Source organism: Xenopus tropicalis, chromosome 2 (assembly GCF_000004195.4).
Source record: "Xenopus tropicalis strain Nigerian chromosome 2, UCB_Xtro_10.0, whole genome shotgun sequence".
Lineage (NCBI taxonomy): Eukaryota > Metazoa > Chordata > Amphibia > Anura > Pipidae > Xenopus > Xenopus tropicalis.
In genome coordinates, this window is record NC_030678.2 from 176,449,390 (window position 1) to 176,467,251 (window position 17,862).

The 17,862-nt window shown below is 44.0% G+C and overlaps 2 protein-coding genes across 2 annotated transcripts; both read left to right on the top strand.

Moving 5' to 3' along the window:
* Nucleotides 1-5,289: 5,289 nt before the first annotated feature.
* On the top strand, nucleotides 5,290-6,289 carry LOC100496978 (olfactory receptor 4C6). The gene has a single exon (XM_018090740.2). The coding sequence runs from the start codon at nucleotides 5,313-5,315 to the stop codon at nucleotides 6,264-6,266; it is 954 nt and encodes a 317-aa protein (XP_017946229.2). The 5' UTR covers nucleotides 5,290-5,312; the 3' UTR covers nucleotides 6,267-6,289.
* Nucleotides 6,290-11,420: 5,131 nt separating this feature from the next.
* Nucleotides 11,421-12,356, top strand: LOC100488285 (olfactory receptor 52B6). The gene has a single exon (XM_002944201.2). It carries the CDS (start codon nucleotides 11,421-11,423, stop codon nucleotides 12,354-12,356), a length of 936 nt encoding a protein of 311 aa, XP_002944247.2.
* The last annotated feature ends 5,506 nt before the right edge of the window (nucleotides 12,357-17,862 follow it).

Genomic DNA, 17,862 nt, shown 5'->3' on the forward strand with positions numbered 1-17,862 from the left:
CTGGCCAATTTCAGGCCAGATATCGGTCGGGTATGGCTGTTGTTTCTGCCCCTACATGGGCCGATAAGCTGCCAAATCGGTCTAAGGGACCCATATGGGCAGCTACAATCGGCCCGTGTATGGGGACCTTAAGACTGGGCTATGTGCCTGGGTTCCCAAATTAGTGGTAGAGAGAAGAATAGAGAGAAAATTAGAAGCTAAATTAAAGAATACAGACAGAGAGGAACCTCAGGCAATGTTCCTGCACGGCTTGATTAATGGGCCCAAAAGAGAAGCCATTGGGCAAATTACCACGGTGGTTAATTAAATGGATCTGAAGGAAATAAATAGGCTCAAAGAAAAAGATAAGCCTTAAAATTCCCATCAAGACCTACAGACCTAGTTGAAACAACCTTGGAACTCTACCTACATAGACAGGACCTGGCCAAGCCGACTGTACCACCTACAACTGGGCCCAGTCCCCTAGAGAAAAACAGGATTAATGGCAAAGAGATTTGGATGAGGAGTGGAAAGAGGCTCCTAAGCTGGTTCTAGAGCCGCCCATTGCTGTGAGGGCGAGTTGTCGTTAAATAAAGTTTATGAATAGGGCGTATTTGTCTCCATACCAAATTGTATCTGATCAATGGCCTAAATGTAAGGATAAAATAAGCTCTAGGTCTTGTCTGGTAATTCCGGTTATTGCCTGGGGCCAATGGGCCATTACTGCTCTGACAATCAGATCACAGGTGTCAAGAGAAAGTAAATGGAGGAAAAGGGGATATAAACCCCGCCATGATGCTGCCCCACGGCGCCCCCTAGTTTTGCTATAGAAGTTGCCAAAAACCATCATTATAGATGCAAGGAAATTCTCCAATGAGAATTCTACTGATAATTAAGTTGATTGTGTTGGGTTGAAAACCTACGGAAGAGCAGTAGGGCCACCAAAAAAAAAAAACATTCCGGTGAATTATGAGATTAAAAGTCATAATTCACCGGAAATTAATTTTTTTTTTTGGTGGCCCTACTGCTCTTCCGTAAAAACCCCACAGACTGTTCTTCGACTTTGGCTTCTTCTTCTTCAACTTCTTCTAATTCTTAGCGCCCCCATTCTCTAAACGCTACTCCTCCTACACGCTTCTTCGCCCTATAGCGGAGCAGGCTGCTTGTGCTTTTCTAAGGGATCCCGCCCCCTGTCTTTTTGTGGCGCCGCTCCGAACCCCCCAATTTTCCCATTGACTTTGACAAGGAAGATTTTCAAAATGCTGCCGCACTTACAGTTCTGAAGCTACACCCCCCAAACTTGAATAACATAATCATGGGGTCACCCCAAATGAAACAGCAACATTTTTTGGATGACCCCCAAAGTGGGAGGGGCCAACAACAGCCAATCAAATTTCACCCATTGACATTAATGGGGAAATTGAAACTGCTGCCGCACTTACAGCGTTGAGGCGACACTCCCCAAACTTGAATCACACAGTCATGGACTATGAATGAAAATATGATGATTGCTGGATGCCCAAAAGTGGGCGGAGCTGTTAACAGCCAATCAGATTTTACCTATTGACTTGGTGGAAATCCAACCTGCTGCCAGTCTCACAGTAATAACACCGGGGTCCCCAAACTTTGCAGGGTTAGGCACCAACTAACTGTGGTTCAAGGTAAGAAAAAGTGGGTGGAGCCACCAACAGCCAATCAGAGTTTACCTATTGACTTTCAATGGGGAAATCCAACCTGCTGCCATTCTCACAGAATTAACCCCGGGGTCCCCAAACTTTTCACAGTTGGTCACTAGGGGACTGCAGTTTTAGTTTTGGAAAAGTGGGCGGAGCCACCCACAACCAATCAGGTTTCACCTATTGATTTTTATTGGTTTGTTGCCACGGTTCACAAACTTTGCACAGTCAGTCACTGGGTGACAACGCATTTAAGGTTTTTTGTATTTTTGTAAGTGGGTGGAGCCACAAACAACCAATCAGATTTTACCTATTGACTTTAAATGGGGAAATTCAACCTGCTGCCATTCTCACAGTATTAACGGCAGGGTCCCCAAACTTTTCGCAGTTGGTCACTAGGGGACTGCAGTTTTAGTTTTGAAAAGTGGGCGGGGACACCAACAGCCAATCAGATTTCACCTATTGAAAAGTTCAAGCCAATCACATTTCATTCATTGTTTTCATTGTTTTCAGTGGGGAAATTGTAACTGCTGCCATTCTCTCATGTTTAATGTCAGGGTCCCCAAACTGCACAGTTTGTCACTGGGTGACTATGTTCCAAGTTTAGAAAAGTGGGCGGGGCCAACAACAACCAATCAGATTTCACCTGTAGACTTCATATGTTTAAATTTAAACTGCTGTCATTCTTTAAATATTAATACTAAGGTCCCCAAGCTTTGCAGAGATAGTCACCTGGTAACTGAGGTTTAGAGTTAGAAAAAGTGGGCGGAGCCACCAACAGCCAATCAGATTTTAACTATTGATTTTCAATGGGGAAATCCAACCTGCTGCCATTCACACAGAATTAACACCAGGGTCACTAGGGGACTGCATTTTTAGGGTTTAAAAGTGGGTGGAGCCACCAACAGCCAATCAGACTTCACCTATTGATTTTTTTTTGTTTTAAATTTAAAATGCTGCTTTTCTCACACTATTTATGTCAGGGTTCCCAAACTTTGCACAGTCAGTCACTGGATGACTACATATTCAGAGTTAGAACAAGTGGGAGGAGCCACCAACCGCAAATCCATTTCCACCCATTAGATTTCATTGGTTTATATTTAAACTGATGCCATTATTTAAATATTAATTCCAGGGTTGTTAAAATTTCCAGAGTTAGTCACTTGTTATTTGCCGTTCAAAGTGGGCGGAGCCACCAACAGCCAATAACATTTCACCTATTTACTTTCAATGGTGAAGTGTAAAATGCTGTCAGTCTCACAATTTTTATGCCCCCCCAAAATTTGCAAAGTTGGTCACTGGGGGACGGCAGTTTAAAAATAGGAAAAGTGGGTTGGGCCACTAACAGCCAATCAGATTTCGTCCATTGAATTTTATTGGTTTAAATTTAAAATGCTGCCATTCTCACACTATTTATGCCAGGGTGCCACTGTTTGTCACTGGGTGACTTCGACTCAAGGTTAGAAAAGGGGGTGGAGCCACCAACCACCAATCACAATTCACCTATTGACTTTTATTGGTTTAAATTTTAACTACTGCTGTTCTGTAACTATTAATCCCAGGGTCCCTAAACTTTGCAGAGTTAGTCACTGGGTAACTGCAGTTCCAGGTTAGAAAAAGGGGGTGGAGCCGCAAATCAGATGTCACTCCTTGACTTTTGGTGGGTAATTTGGTGCTGCCAATTAGACACTATTAAAACCAGGGTCCCCAAACTTTGCACTGTGGTTTTTATTATATAACTGTGGTCCAAGATCAGAGAAAGTGGGCGGAGCCCATTCAGTGACTTCATGTTTTTCAACCCAATATGAAGTTTGTTCTCAAACTTCCCTTTCTAGTAATAAATGCAAAAGAACTGCCCAGTGAGAATGCTGATTCCCAGCACTGTGTCAGGCCCCTTGCTGGTACCTTACATATAGAGATAATGATGGCATTTTCTCCCCTCATTATATGGCACAGGAATCAGACATGGGGATAAAGGGACAGACTTGTTCAGTGCTGGGAAACTGTGCTTATTGCTCCCAACTCCAATTGCAGGAACAGAGAACAGGGAGCCGGATTTACTCACATCAGCTGGGATTCTCATTGGAGGATTTTTCGCATGTTAAAGCAGTCGCTGGCTGTGGGGATTTGGGGGAAAGTTTTATTGGGCAATATTGCTTTAAGAATACAGCCCTGATGTTGCTGGACTACAGCTCCCAGCATGCCCCAAGCTTCATTATATGTTACATTATTGTGGGATTTGTAGCCCAGTAACAACTGAGTAACGTTGGGTTGAGCCGCGCTGGGCAGCAGGGTTTGTTTCCCCTTTAAAAAGCTCAGTGGGATGGACCCAATAAGTCTTGATTAATCCACTAAAACTGTGTTCATGTGCTTAATTTAAGCTTGGCCCTCCTGTATCAGCAGAAATACTAATGAAGCCGCCTTGGGACTTCACAGCTGGGGAATCTCCCTGGGGTTTTTACCTGTAGCCTGAATGTTATATATAAGAGGCAGTCGCCTCATTTAGCAATTTGACTGCAGACGGACTCAGCCCAAAGGTGCAGTATGAACTCTGATTTTGAACATGTATTTTTTCACTGGAAGAAGTTCCTCGCTATTTGGTATATGAATTTGCTAACATAAGGCAAAATGGGTCTAAGGCTTGGGGTAGGAAAATACTGTATGGGGAAGGCACAGACACGTTAAAGGGGATATAAACCCTGCTGCCCAGCGCGGCTCAACCCAACGTTACTCAGTTGTTACTGGGCTACAAATCCCACAATAATGTAACATATAATGAAGCTTGGGGCATGCTGGGAGCTGTAGTCCAGCAACATCAGGGCTGTATTCTTAAAGCAATATTGCCCAATAAAACTTTCCCCCAAATCCCCACAGCCAGCGACTGCTTTAACATGCGAAAAATCCTCCAATGAGAATCCCAGCTGATGTGAGTAAATCCGGCTCCCTGTTCTCTGTTCCTGCAATTGGAGTTGGGAGCAATAAGCACAGTTTCCCAGCACTGAACAAGTCTGTCCCTTTATCCCCATGTCTGATTCCTGTGCCATATAATGAGGGGAGAAAATGCCATCATTATCTCTATATGTAAGGTACCAGCAAGGGGCCTGACACAGTGCTGGGAATCAGCATTCTCACTGGGCAGTTCTTTTGCATTTATAATCAACTTATTTATCAGTACAATTCTCATTGGGGAATTTCCTTGCATCTATAATGATGGTTTTTGGCAACTTCTATAGCAAAACTAGGGGGCGCCGTGGGGCAGCATCATGGCTGGGTTTATATCCCCTTTAAAGACTGAGTAACCATGCAGTAGGGTTTCTCTCATTGTCACACAGAGGTCAGTTTTATTACCTCTGAAACCATCAACCTGAGGCCTAGTTGGCCGAAGCATAGACAGGGCAGTTTGCCTAAAGGTAGCCCCATCACTTTTGGGCCAGTAACCAAATATACTCCTCAATAGAGGTCAATGTTGCTCTACATTTCGTGTTTGCGCCGGCCAGCAATGGGACACATGTACCTGAGTCTGATCAGAACATTCATTATGAGAGCCCCATATCAACCGATACCCAATGGTATAAATGTGTCTCTAGTATTTTCTTATAGTATTTTCTTTTAATTACATTCACTAATCAGGGCCGTGGACAATCAAGTTGAGGAAGAATGGAAAATGAGTCCAACAGCAGCACCAGTTTCCTCCTCCTTGGTCTCCTGGAGATGGAAAGATTCCCACACGTGTACTGTTACCTATGTATCTTGGCCTACACCTTCATCATCCTCCTGAGCTCCATGATCGTACTTGTGATACTCACAGAGGAGAGCTGCCGGCAGCCCATGTACATTCTCATTTGTACCGTCATCCTAAACGGCATGTTCGGCAGCTCCACGTTTTTCCCCAAACTCATTATGGACCTTCTTTTGTCCTCCACTAAGATCTCCCGCACCGGCTGCCTCCTCCAGGTCCTCTGTGTGACAACTTACACCATCTTTGAGGTTTCTTCTCTAACAGTAATGGCTTATGACAGATACCTGGCTGTGTGCCACCCTTTACACTATGTCTATTTAATGACCAATGAAAAGGCTCTGAAGTTCATTGGAGGAGCTTTCATCTTCTCTTTCACCTCAGTCCTTATCGCTGTCCTCCTCTCGGCAAGGCTTCCGTTCTGTGGAACTCGTATCAAAAATATCTTTTGTGATAATATGTCCCTGGTCATCCTGTCGTGTGTGGATACTTCTGCCAATACTCTCTATGGGACAGTATCCACCACTCTATTCCTGGCCTTCACTCTAGTGATGATCGCCTATTCCTACCTCCGCATCTTTATGGTTTGCCTGAAGGTTTCCAAGGAGGCTTGTGAGAAGGCCATTCACACGTTGGTGACCCATCTCATGAATTTTTCTATTTTCCTTATTGGAGTCTTCTTCATTTTTATTCGATACAGACTAGGAAATATCAACTTGCCCATTGTCATCCATGTATTGCTCTCTGTAACTATATTGGTCTTCCCACCTCTTCTCAACCCTATTATATATGGAATAAGGACAAAAGCTCTAAATGTGAAGCTTGTTCGTCTCTTCCGTAAAGGACTTGGAATAAACCCACAAATAAACCCATGAAACACTTGCCAAAGCCCTGAAACTTGAATAAAATATGTATTTATAAAGAATAACTCTGTTGAGGTTGCCTTCATTTCCATCATGTGGTTATGTATCATTTCTTATACATTATTAAAGGGGAAGCCATGATGCTGCCCCACGGCGCCCCCTAGTGTTGCTATAGAAGTTGCCAAAAACCATCATTATAGATGCAAGGAAATTCCCCAATGAGAATTGTACTGATAAATAAGTTGATTATAAATGCAAAAGAACTGACCAGTGAGAATGCTGATTCCCAGCAGTATGTCCGACATATTGTTGTTGGGATTTGTAGCCCAGTAACAACTGAGTAACGTTGGGTTGGGCCGCGCTGGGCAGCAGGGTTTATATCCCCTTTAACTACAGGAGACTGTAATAGTGTCAGCATCCCCATCCAAACATGCAGTATTCTCTGCTAGTGACTTTCATGTGCTTTTCATGGCAGTAAAACCAATGTGAGGTATATTCCCAATAGATGCAGAATCTCCTTTTAATTGGTATTTGGCCGGAGGTTTTGGGCAGAGGGAGCCCCATTAGACAAAGGTTAGGGGGTTTAGATGGAGCAGAAACATTAGTGCAGCCTGTGGGGCTAATGAAGGAGCTTGAAGCTGACATTACTGGTCCAAAATGGACATGTGACTCTCACATCCAGAGATTCCCCAAACTTCTAAATTCCCAGTGGTAACATGGCACCAAGCCAGTGGCATTTCAGTAACTGTCCCCGGCAGTGGATCACTGGAGATGGGTGGATTTGGGTCACCAGCCCTTATGTGCCCATCTGAGGTTTTGTTGAGGTTGGCTGGCACTGCAGGTAGCCCCTTAGGTGCAAGGTGATTGTGCCAGGCATCCCTAGGTACAGTAAAGTGACCCCTTAATGTTTGCTGTAAAAGCTATAGACATCCTGTATGTATAACAGCAATTAATTTGTAAATAATTTAGTTCCCGTTTGTAATAAACCTGTGGCCTTTCCATCCTACAAGTGAGTGTTTACTTGAGGGAATGGTCGGGGGGCTGGGTTGGTCGTACTTGGGTGGAATAGGGGCCCATAACATAGACCTGCCTGCTTGAGACTTCCCCAGGTAAGGTTGGCCGGGCAAGGTGCTCCCAACGGGATAATATGAATGATGGTGGGTACTTGGGAGAACTGGGCAGGGAAGATGCAGAAGATTGAGAGTCAGTGAGAGTCAGAGAAGTGAGTGAGAGTCAGTGAGAGTGAGTGAGAGTCAGTGAGAGTCAGAGAAGTGAGTGATAGTGAGTGAGAGTCAGAGAGAGTGAGTGAGAGTCAGTGAGGGTCAGTGAGAGTCAGTGAGAGTGAGTGTGAGTCAGTGAGAGAGTCAGTGAGAGTCTGTGAGAGTCAGTGAAAGTCAGTGAGAGAGTCAGTGAGGGTCAGTGAGAGTCAGTGAGAGTGAGTGAGAGTCACTGAGAGTGAGTGTGAGTCACTGAGAGTCTGTGAGAGTCACTGAGAGTCTGTGAGAGTCAGTGAAAGTCAGTGAGAGAGTCAGTGAGGGTCAGTGAGAGTCAGTGAGAGTGAGTGAGAGTCACTGAGAGTGAGTGTGAGTCACTGAGAGTCTGTGAGAGTCACTGAGAGTCTGTGAGAGTCAGTGAAAGTCAGTGAGAGAGTCAGTGAGGGTCAGTGAGAGTCAGTGAGAGTGAGTGAGAGTCACTGAGAGTGAGTGTGAGTCACTGAGAGTCTGTGAGAGTCACTGAGAGTCTGTGAGAGTCACTGAGAGTCTGTGAGAGTCAGTGAAAGTCAGTGAGAGAGTCAGTGAGGGTCAGTGAGAGTGAGTGTGAGTCAGAGAGAGTGAGTGAGAGTCAGTGAGAGTGAGTGAGAGAGTCAGTAATAATAAATAAAATCCTTCTCCTGCCCTACTGTGTCTATATCTGTATCTGTACTGATATACAGGCGCAAACAGCAAGTTTTCACATTTTGTCTCACCATGTCCAGACACCGTTTTTTGTCTCGGCACTTGGCTGCATCTGTATTTGGGGGTTTTAAACTTAAAAGTATGGGCCAGACCAGGGGTGAGTGAGTGTAGGACTGGCCAGACCGGGGGTGAGTGAGTGTAGGACAGGCCAGACCGGGGGTGAGTGAGTGTAGGACAGGCCAGACCAGGGGTGAGTGAGTGTAGGATGGGCCAGACCGGGGGTGAGTGAGTGTAGGACTGGCCAGACCGGGGGTGAGTGAGTGTAGGACGGGCCAGACCGGGGGTGAGTGAGTGTAGGACTGGCCAGACCGGGGGTGAGTGAGTGTAGGACAGACCAGACCGGGGGTGAGTGAGTGTAGGACAGACCAGACCGGGGGTGAGTGAGTGTAGGACTTGCCAGACTAGGGGTGAGTGAATGTAGGATGGGCAAGACCGGGGGTGAGTGAGTGTAGGACTGGCCAGACCGGGGGTGAGTGAGTGTAGGACAGGCCAGACCGGGGGTGAGTGAGTTTAGGACAGGCCAGACCGGGGGTGAGTGAGTTTAGGACAGGCCAGACCGGGGGTGAGTGAGTGTAGGACTGGCCAGACCGGGGGTGAGTGAGTGTAGGACAGACCGGGGGTGAGTGAGTGTAGGACTGGCCAGACCGGGGGTGAGTGAGTGTAGGACTGGCCAGACCGGGGGTGCGTGAGTGTAGGACAGGCCAGACCGGGGGTGAGTGAGTGTAGGACAGACCGGGGGTGAGTGAGTGTAGGACAGGCCAGACCGGGGGTGAGTGAGTGTAGGACAGACCGGGGGTGAGTGAGTGTAGGACTGGCCAGACCGGGGGTGCGTGAGTGTAGGACAGGCCAGACCGGGGGTGAGTGAGTGTAGGACTGACCAGACCAGGGGTGAGTGAGTGTAGGACAGGCCAGACTGGGGGTGAGTGAGTGTAGGACTGGCCAGACCGGGGGTGAGTGAGTGTAGGACTGACCAGACCAGGGGTGAGTGAGTGTAGGACTGGCCAGACCGGGGTGAGTGAGTGTAGGACTGGCCAGATGTTTTTTGGCAACTTCTAAATTAACACTAGGGGGCGCAGTGGGGCAGCATCATGGCTGGGTTCACATCCCCCCAGAATCCATGAAAAGGTGCATGAACCCAAAGGCTCAATACACAGATAAAGTTCCTATACAGCTTACAGGGCTTAGTTACAATGCTTCAACACATTCCAGGGCCCTATGTAGGAGTGTTACCACTCATGACCCGGTTTGGGGACTAAAGGGTAACACAAGCACAAAGCTTATGGGGGCATTAATTCCAACTACTTTGTTTTGCTGGAGACACAAATGATCACTCATTTCTCTAGTGGGTTCCTATAAATGGAAGAAGCCTAATGACTTGTTCTTCTGCCTGATTTCTTCATTACTTGGATTTACTGATAGAAATCTTCCTTTGGGACTTTGGCAACCGGCCCGCGGCTATTTAACTGCAACGTCGGCTCATACCGCGGGCACACTCCAAGCTACGATAACAGGGAGGGCCCAGTATGTTCCTATTGGCTCGTGTAGAGTCTCGTTAGTTGCAAGTGCCCCTTTACTTAACATGAGTACGAAGTACTAATGAGAGAATCTGCCCCATTACGTTTCCCCGAAGAATTTGAATTTATAAGTCAATAGGCGACTTTTTTTTTACATGGGTCATTTTTTATGTGCAACTTTTTTTCTTAATACAAACGCATGAAAGTCAATGGGCTTTTTTTTGCAGCAACTTTTTTGTCTCTGAGATATTTTCGTCTTAGCGAATTCATTTTGTGGTCAATTGTTACCGAAGATTCGCACGAGAATTTGCTGATGGCGAAATGCGGCATTTTACTGTGATCCCATGTCTGGCATAAACAAATTTGCTCATTACAAGACGTTTTCAGAAGCTTATGAGAAGGTACATGGTTAAATGATTCCCTTTTCTCTGTAATAATAAAACAGTACCTGTACTTGATCCCAACTAAGATATAATTACCCCTTATTGGGGCAGAACAGCCCTATTGGGTTTATTTCATGGTTAAATGATTCCCTTTTCTCTGTAATAATAAAACAGTACCTGTACTTGATCCCAACTAAGATATAATTACCCCTTATTGGGGCAGAACAGCCCTATTGGGTTTATTTCATGGTTAAATGATTCCCTTTTCTCTGTAATAATAAAACAGTACCTGTACTTGATCCCAACTAAGATATAATTACCCCTTATTGGGGCAGAACAGCCCTATTGGGTTTATTTCATGGTTAAATGATTCCCTTTTCTCTGTAATAATAAAACAGTACCTGTACTTGATCCCAACTAAGATATAATTACCCCTTATTGGGGCAGAACAGCCCTATTGGGTTTATTTCATGGTTAAATGATTCCCTTTTCTCTGTAATAATAAAACAGTACCTGTACTTGATCCCAACTAAGATATAATTACCCCTTATTGGGGCAGAACAGCCCTATTGGGTTTATTTAATGGTTAAATGATTCCCTTTTCTCTGTAATAATAAAACAGTATCTGTACTTGATCCCAACTAAGATATAATTACCCCTTATTGGGGCAGAACAGCCCTATTGGGTTTATTTAATGGTTAAATGATTCCCTTTTCTCTGTAATAATAAAACAGTACCTGTACTTGATCCCAACTAAGATATAATTACCCCTTATTGGGGCAGAACAGCCCTATTGGGTTTATTTCATGGTTAAATGATTCCCTTTTCTCTGTAATAATAAAACAGTACCTGTACTTGATCCCAACTAAGATATAATTACCCCTTATTGGGGCAGAACAGCCCTATTGGGTTTAATTACTGTTTAAATAATGTTTTTAGCAGACTTTAGGTAGGAGATCCGAATTACAGAAAGACCTCTTATCCGGAAAACCCCTGGTCCCGAGCATTCTGGATAATGGGTCCCATATCTGTACATTGTCATGGTTTGGGAATGTTCCGTATACATTAGTGGATGGCATAGACTTTGTGTGAATGATATTCATTCAACTTGAGTTTGATCAAAGCTGTGGCTCAAACCGACAAAAAGTATGGAAAATGCATCTCCTCAGTCATATGAAATTGTTTTTGACTTATTATGTGTTAATCATGTGACCCATTTCCTATGTAGAATGTTTGATATAATGATGGAGGTATCTGGAGGATCATCAGTTCTTTATTCCTACACAGGGCCGTGGACATCTGAGCAGAACAAGTATGGAAAATGTATCCTCTGTTAGCAGGCACTTTGTTCTCCTTGGACTTGTGGAGATGGAAGATCTGAGATATCTCTACTGCATTCTCTCCCTGTTCCTATACATATTTATACTGCTCTTGAGCTTGGGGATTGTGCTTGTGGTTCTGACAGAAGAAAACCTCCATGAGCCCATGTACATATTCATATGTAATCTTACCTTCAACGGGATGTTGGGGAGCAGCTCTTTCTTCCCCAAGCTGATCATTGACTTGTTGGCTTCGTCCCATCAGATCTCACACGTTGGCTGCTTTCTGCAAGTTCTCTTCATGATGATTTATGTCTTATTTGAGATATCCTCATTCACACTCATGGCCTATGACCGATACCTGGCTGTGTGTGAGCCCCTGAGATACTTCACCTTAATGACCAATAAGAAAGCAGTACAACTCATTCTGGGTTTCTTTGGTTTGTGTTTTATCTCCGTCTCCATTGCCGTTATCCTTTCGGCGAGACTTTCCTACTGTGGGACGGGCATCAAGAATGTTTTTTGTGATAACCTTTCCCTCATTGTCCTGTCCTGTGGGGATTCTTCTGTAAATAATCTCTATGGACTCGTTGGTACAATTGTTTTCTTGGTGTTGACCCTACTGGCCATCGCTTATTCCTACCTGAGGATCTTTATGGTTTGTTTGAAGATTTCCAAGGAAGCCTGTGAGAAAGCCATTCACACTGTGGTCACCCACTTACTTGGCTTCTCTCTCTTCTTGGTTGGAACTTTCTTTGTTTTCATCCGGTTCCGACTGGGGAACAACAATCTCCCCCTTTTTGCCCACATTCTGCTCTCTGTAACATTAGTGGTTGTCCCTCCTCTCCTGAACCCCCTGATATACGGAATAAGGACTAAAGCATTGAGTGAAAAAATCTTTCATCATCTGCAAAAATTCAATTTATTATAAATTTTATGACCAATAGAAGCAATAGCCTGATAGAATGAATGTATTCCCTAGCGATACAGCATTGATGGAAATAAATGTATAAATGTTCTTTGTAGGAACCAGGAAAAAAAGAGGATATAAACCCAGCCATGATGCTGCCCCACGGCGCCCCCTAGTGTTGCTATAGAAGTTGCCAAAAACCATCATTATAGATGCAAGGAAATTCCCCAATGAGAATTGTACTGATAAATAAGTTGATTATAAATGCAAAAGAACTGCCCAATGAGAATGCTGATTCCCAGCACTGTGTCAGGCCCCTTGCTGGTACCTTACATATAGAGATAATGATGGCATTTTCTCCCCTCATTATATGGCACAGGAATCAGACATGGGGATAAAGGGACAGACTTGTTCAGTGCTGGGAAACTGTGCTTATTGCTCCCAACTCCAATTGCAGGAACAGAGAACAGGGAGCCGGATTTACTCACATCAGCTGGGATTCTCATTGGAGGATTTTTCGCATGTTAAAGCAGTCGCTGGCTGTGGGGATTTGGGGGAAAGTTTTATTGGGCAATATTGCTTTAAGAATACAGCCCTGATGTTGCTGGACTACAGCTCCCAGCATGCCCCACGCTTCATTATATGTTACATTATATTATATATGAAAAAAAATATGGGCAAACTTTTTGCAAACGAAATTCTACACATTGATAAATAATCACTGATACTGATTCTGAAAGGGATTTAGGAGTTCTTGGGGCCTAATACATGACAGTTAGGATGGAGCAATGGAGTGAGGGTCACTTGAGACATTTACTTGTCAATGGGGCCAAGATCTATGTTCATTCCTTTTTTTCAATGTGAGAAGCAACATTTACTAATGGCATCTCCATTTTCCTTTGGATCCCTATGTGGTAGAGCAGATTTATCTTTTCCTTAGTTTCTGGCTTGTTTCCGTCTTTCCTACACAAAGACAGCCCCCGGGACACTTAGGGGAAGATTTATCAGAATAACCGTATAAACTCGAGTATAAGCCGAGTTTTTCAGCACTAAAAATGTGCTGAAAAAGTAACCCTCAGCTTATACTCGAGTATATGTGTATATGTGTGCTGTTGCTCGTTGTGCAGATCCAGACAACACAGTCATCACAGAATGTGCAGCAAATGCTTAATATGTAACCGTCCCCCTGCTTACCAACATCTGAATCCCTCTGTGCAGTTGTACCGCGCTTGTTGCGCCACCTCCCCCCCCCTGGACGGACGTGTATGCGCTCGCGCGTGCGCAGGCACTCACGGATGCACTGTACATGGGGGGGGTTCGCGCAATGAGCAAGGTACAACTGCACAGAGGGATTCAGATGTTGGTAAGCAGGGGGACGGTTACATATTAAGCATTTGCTGCACATTCTGTGATGACTGTGTTGTCTGGATCTGTATTGCACAAAGGAGAGATATGTTCCCATAACATCAAAATGAACCTCGGCTTCAGAATGCCTGTCACTATTGGCAACCACATAGCCTTTTCATTTCATGTCCTGTCACACTCTGGTGTACTTGGCAAGTACTTGATACTTAGGGGCTGATTTACTAACCCACGAACGGGTCGAAATGAGTCCGATTGCGTTTTTTTCGTAAAGATCGGTATTTTGCGATTTTTTTCGTATGTTTTGCGATTTTTTCAGCGTCTTTACAAATTTTTCGTTACCAATACGATTTTTGCGTAAAAACGCGAGTTTTTCGTAGCCATTACGAAAGTTGCGTAAAATCTTGCGATTTTTCGTAGCGTTAAAACTTGCGCAAAAAGTTGCGCTTTTTTCGTAGCGTTAAAACTTACGCGAAACTTCGCACCTTTTAAGTTTTAACGCTACGAAAAAGGCGCAACTTTTCGCGTAAGTTTTAACGCTACGGAAAAATCGCAAGATTTTACGCATTTTTCGTAAAGGCTACGAAAAACTCGCGTTTTTACGCAAAAATCGTATTGGTAACGAAAAATTCGTAAAGACGCCGAAAAAATCGCAAAACATACGAAAAAGTCGCAAAATGTTCGTTTTCCAATTTGGGTCGGATTCGTGGGTTAGTAAATCAGCCCCTTAGTATGGCAGCTTCCTTAGCCTTCCCAAACTTGCTTTTGTCTGCTGCTGTAGCATTTTTCTTTCCCTAAAGTTATCTATTATTTATTTATCTGTTATTTATTTGATTATTGACACTTAGCAGTAGCTGCTGCATTTCCCACCCTAGGCTTATACTCGAGTCAGTAAGTTTTTCCAGTTTTCTTATGTAAAATTAGGTCCCTCGGCTTATATTCGGATCGGCTTATACTCGAGTATATACGGTAGCGATGTCTTTTCTCTCCAAATCTCATCTGTGTCAAAATGAATTTTGTGTTAACTCTGTCCGCGCTCCAAACTTAAGTGATAATCTTACTATTGTGAAAAAAAAGAAAAAAAACAAGGACACGTGATTAGACAGTGAGTCCCTTCCTCCACCCAATCCTCTTGCCAATCGATAATTAATTAACAATGAGTTGGATTTTATTTCTATTTAACACATTCAGAAGGAAAAAAAGGCAAATAAAATGAATATATAGTAACCGTGTCGTCTTTCTTAGAATTTATACATTAAGGGGCTGATTTACTAATCCACGAATCCGAATCCCGAATGGGAAAAAATTGGATTGGAAACAAACATTTTGCGACTTTTTCATATTTTTTGCGATTTTTTTGTCACCATCGCGACTTTTTCGTAGCTGTCACAACAATTCACAAAAGTCATAATGGCTATGCAAAAGTCACGACAATTCGCGCAAGTTGCGCGAATTGTCGTGACTTTTGCATAGCCATTATGACTTTCGTGAATTGTTGTGACTTTTGCATAGCCATTATGACTTTTGTGAATTGTTGTGACTTTTGCATAGCCATTACGACTTTCGTGAATTGTTGTGACTTTTGCATAGCCATTACGACTTTCGTGAATTGTTGTGACTTTTGCATAGCCATTATGACTTTCGTGAATTGTCGTGACTTTTGCATAGCCATTACGACTTTCGTGAATTGTTGTGACTTTTGCATAGCCATTACGACTTTCGTGAATTGTTGTGACTTTTGCATAGCCATTACGACTTTCATGAATTGTTGTGACTTTTGCATAGCCATTACGACTTTCGTGAATTGTTGTGACTTTTGCATAGCCATTACGACTTTCATGAATTGTTGTGACTTTTGCATAGCCATTATGACTTTCGTGAATTGTCGCGACTTTTTCATAGCCATTATGACTTGCGCGAATTGTCGCAACTTTTTCATAGCCATTATGACTTTCGCGAATTGTCGCAACTTTTTCGTATTGAACGCTCGAAAAATTTGTGAAAATTCGCGAAAAAGTCGCAAAATACAGATCATTACAAAAAAAACGCATTCAGACGCTTTTCGGACGTTCGTGGATTAGTAAATGTGCCCCTAAATATAAGTAGATAGAGGTTTCAAGAGAACTCATTAATATCAGTCTAGAAACATGCTATAAAGATCATCCCCAAATAGAGTTCATAAAACATTCATTAATTCCCAATATATATATATATACACAGATGCATTGCATGATTAATTCCAGATAACCAATAGAACGATCCTGATGATATCAACCAATCCCTATAACCCAGATTCTGTATTTAGAACATATATGGACTTTCTATTTGATGTTCCATAGAAGAATTTCTCATTTTTCTTTGTTCTTCTGTATTTTTTATTTGTTGTTTGTATTTCCTCAACTGTTACCCAAAGAAATCTAATTTTCTGGAAAATCAATTGACAAACTCTCGGGAATTCCCAAGTATAAGGAATAATAGAAAGGAATGCCATTAAAACAACTTATGATGTGCCCGATGAATGAATAATCTTTATTGTCATTGTCACTTAAACAACGGAATTGCAAATGCAATTGTCGCCCGCTTTTGCGGATTCAGTGCTGCTACTGCAATTATTTGGCGCAACAGGAGCCCTGAGCCCCCGCTTATTATTGGGGGACAGGTATCTTTCCAGTAATGGCGTGCCTCCACCCAGGGATGATACTGTGGCATTGTATTCCCCACCCTGGGACTTAATACTATAATTCAACCCCTCAGGGGATCCACTCTATTCCCAGCAGTATTGCCCTTCCCTGGGGTAACTTCTTACCGCTTGGTAAGTGGTCCTGGCTATGAATAAGCTGAACACCGAGGGTTAGGATGAACCAGATGAATCTTTATTTGGGCAGACCTCTCCAGGAACACAGACAATCAGGCCACCTTTACTCCACTCATAGAAAACCTCTCTCCTATTGGGTACTCCCGCCAGGTGATCCTATCTAGGTGCTCCCCCCGGTACTCTTGCCAAGAGACCCTCTCTAAGGGCTCTCCGTGGTACTGACGCTAGGCAGACCCACCACAAGGACTCACCCCGGTACTCACGGCTGGGCACCCTCAGATTAGGAATCTCCCTGTGTGCCCTGATCTTCCAGCTGATATAATGCTGGGGGGTCTTAACCCCTCTACCACTCCTGGAGGGGCAATATCTGCCCATTCTAGCTATTACTCCCTACATGGCACTCCTAGAGTGTCCTATAACATGAAACTGCTTACTAAACTTGCATATAGGGAACACCTCTATCCAGAGGCAATCCCCACACTAAAGGTGGCCATACACGGGCAGATCCGCTCGCTTGGCGATGTCGCCAAGTGAGCGGATCTTCACTCGATATCGGGGAGGCATGTAGGCGAATTGTACATGCGACAATGGGGCAGTCGGTTTGGGGACCGCATCAACGAGCTGATGCGGTCCCCGATCCGACTGGATTTTCTAACCTGGCCGATCGATATCTGGCCAATTTCAGGCCAGATATCGGTCGGCCAGGCCCCTTGTTTCTGCCCCTACACGGGCCGATAAGCTGCCGAGTCGGTCCAAGGGACCCATATCAGCAGCTATAATCGGCCCGTGTATGGGGGCCTTAAGAACTAACAGAACATGGCTGCATGACCTTTTATATCCCAGCACCCCATATAGTGGTTGCTGGTGAGAAATGCAGGGAAACTCCCTTTTAGCACAAAAACATCTAGGACCACCTTTAGGTGTCCAAATCCCATGAGGCCGCCCTCTAGTGCCTGTCTAACAGGAACCCAACCTAAGGGGCCCAAATCTGGGGATCCCTACACAATCAACTCAAAGCAAGGCAAAAGCACAAAACAAAAATAAATACACAATTACACTAACTATACAAATGACTGTAACGTACAGATTACTAATGAGAGTAAAAGATTCAGAGCCATGATTGCTTTAGGATAGAAACTGTTTTTGAAGCGGTTTGTCCTTGTCTCCATTACCCTGTACCTCTTGCCTGATGGCAAAACCTGAAAAAGACAGTATCCGGGTGGGACGAATCACGTGTTATGTCCATAGCTTTTTTTCGGCATTTTCTCCAAGGTAGGTAACGGGCAGCCCACAATGTTCTCTGCCGCCCTGACAATCCCATAGAGTGCCTTCACATCTGAGGAAGTGCAG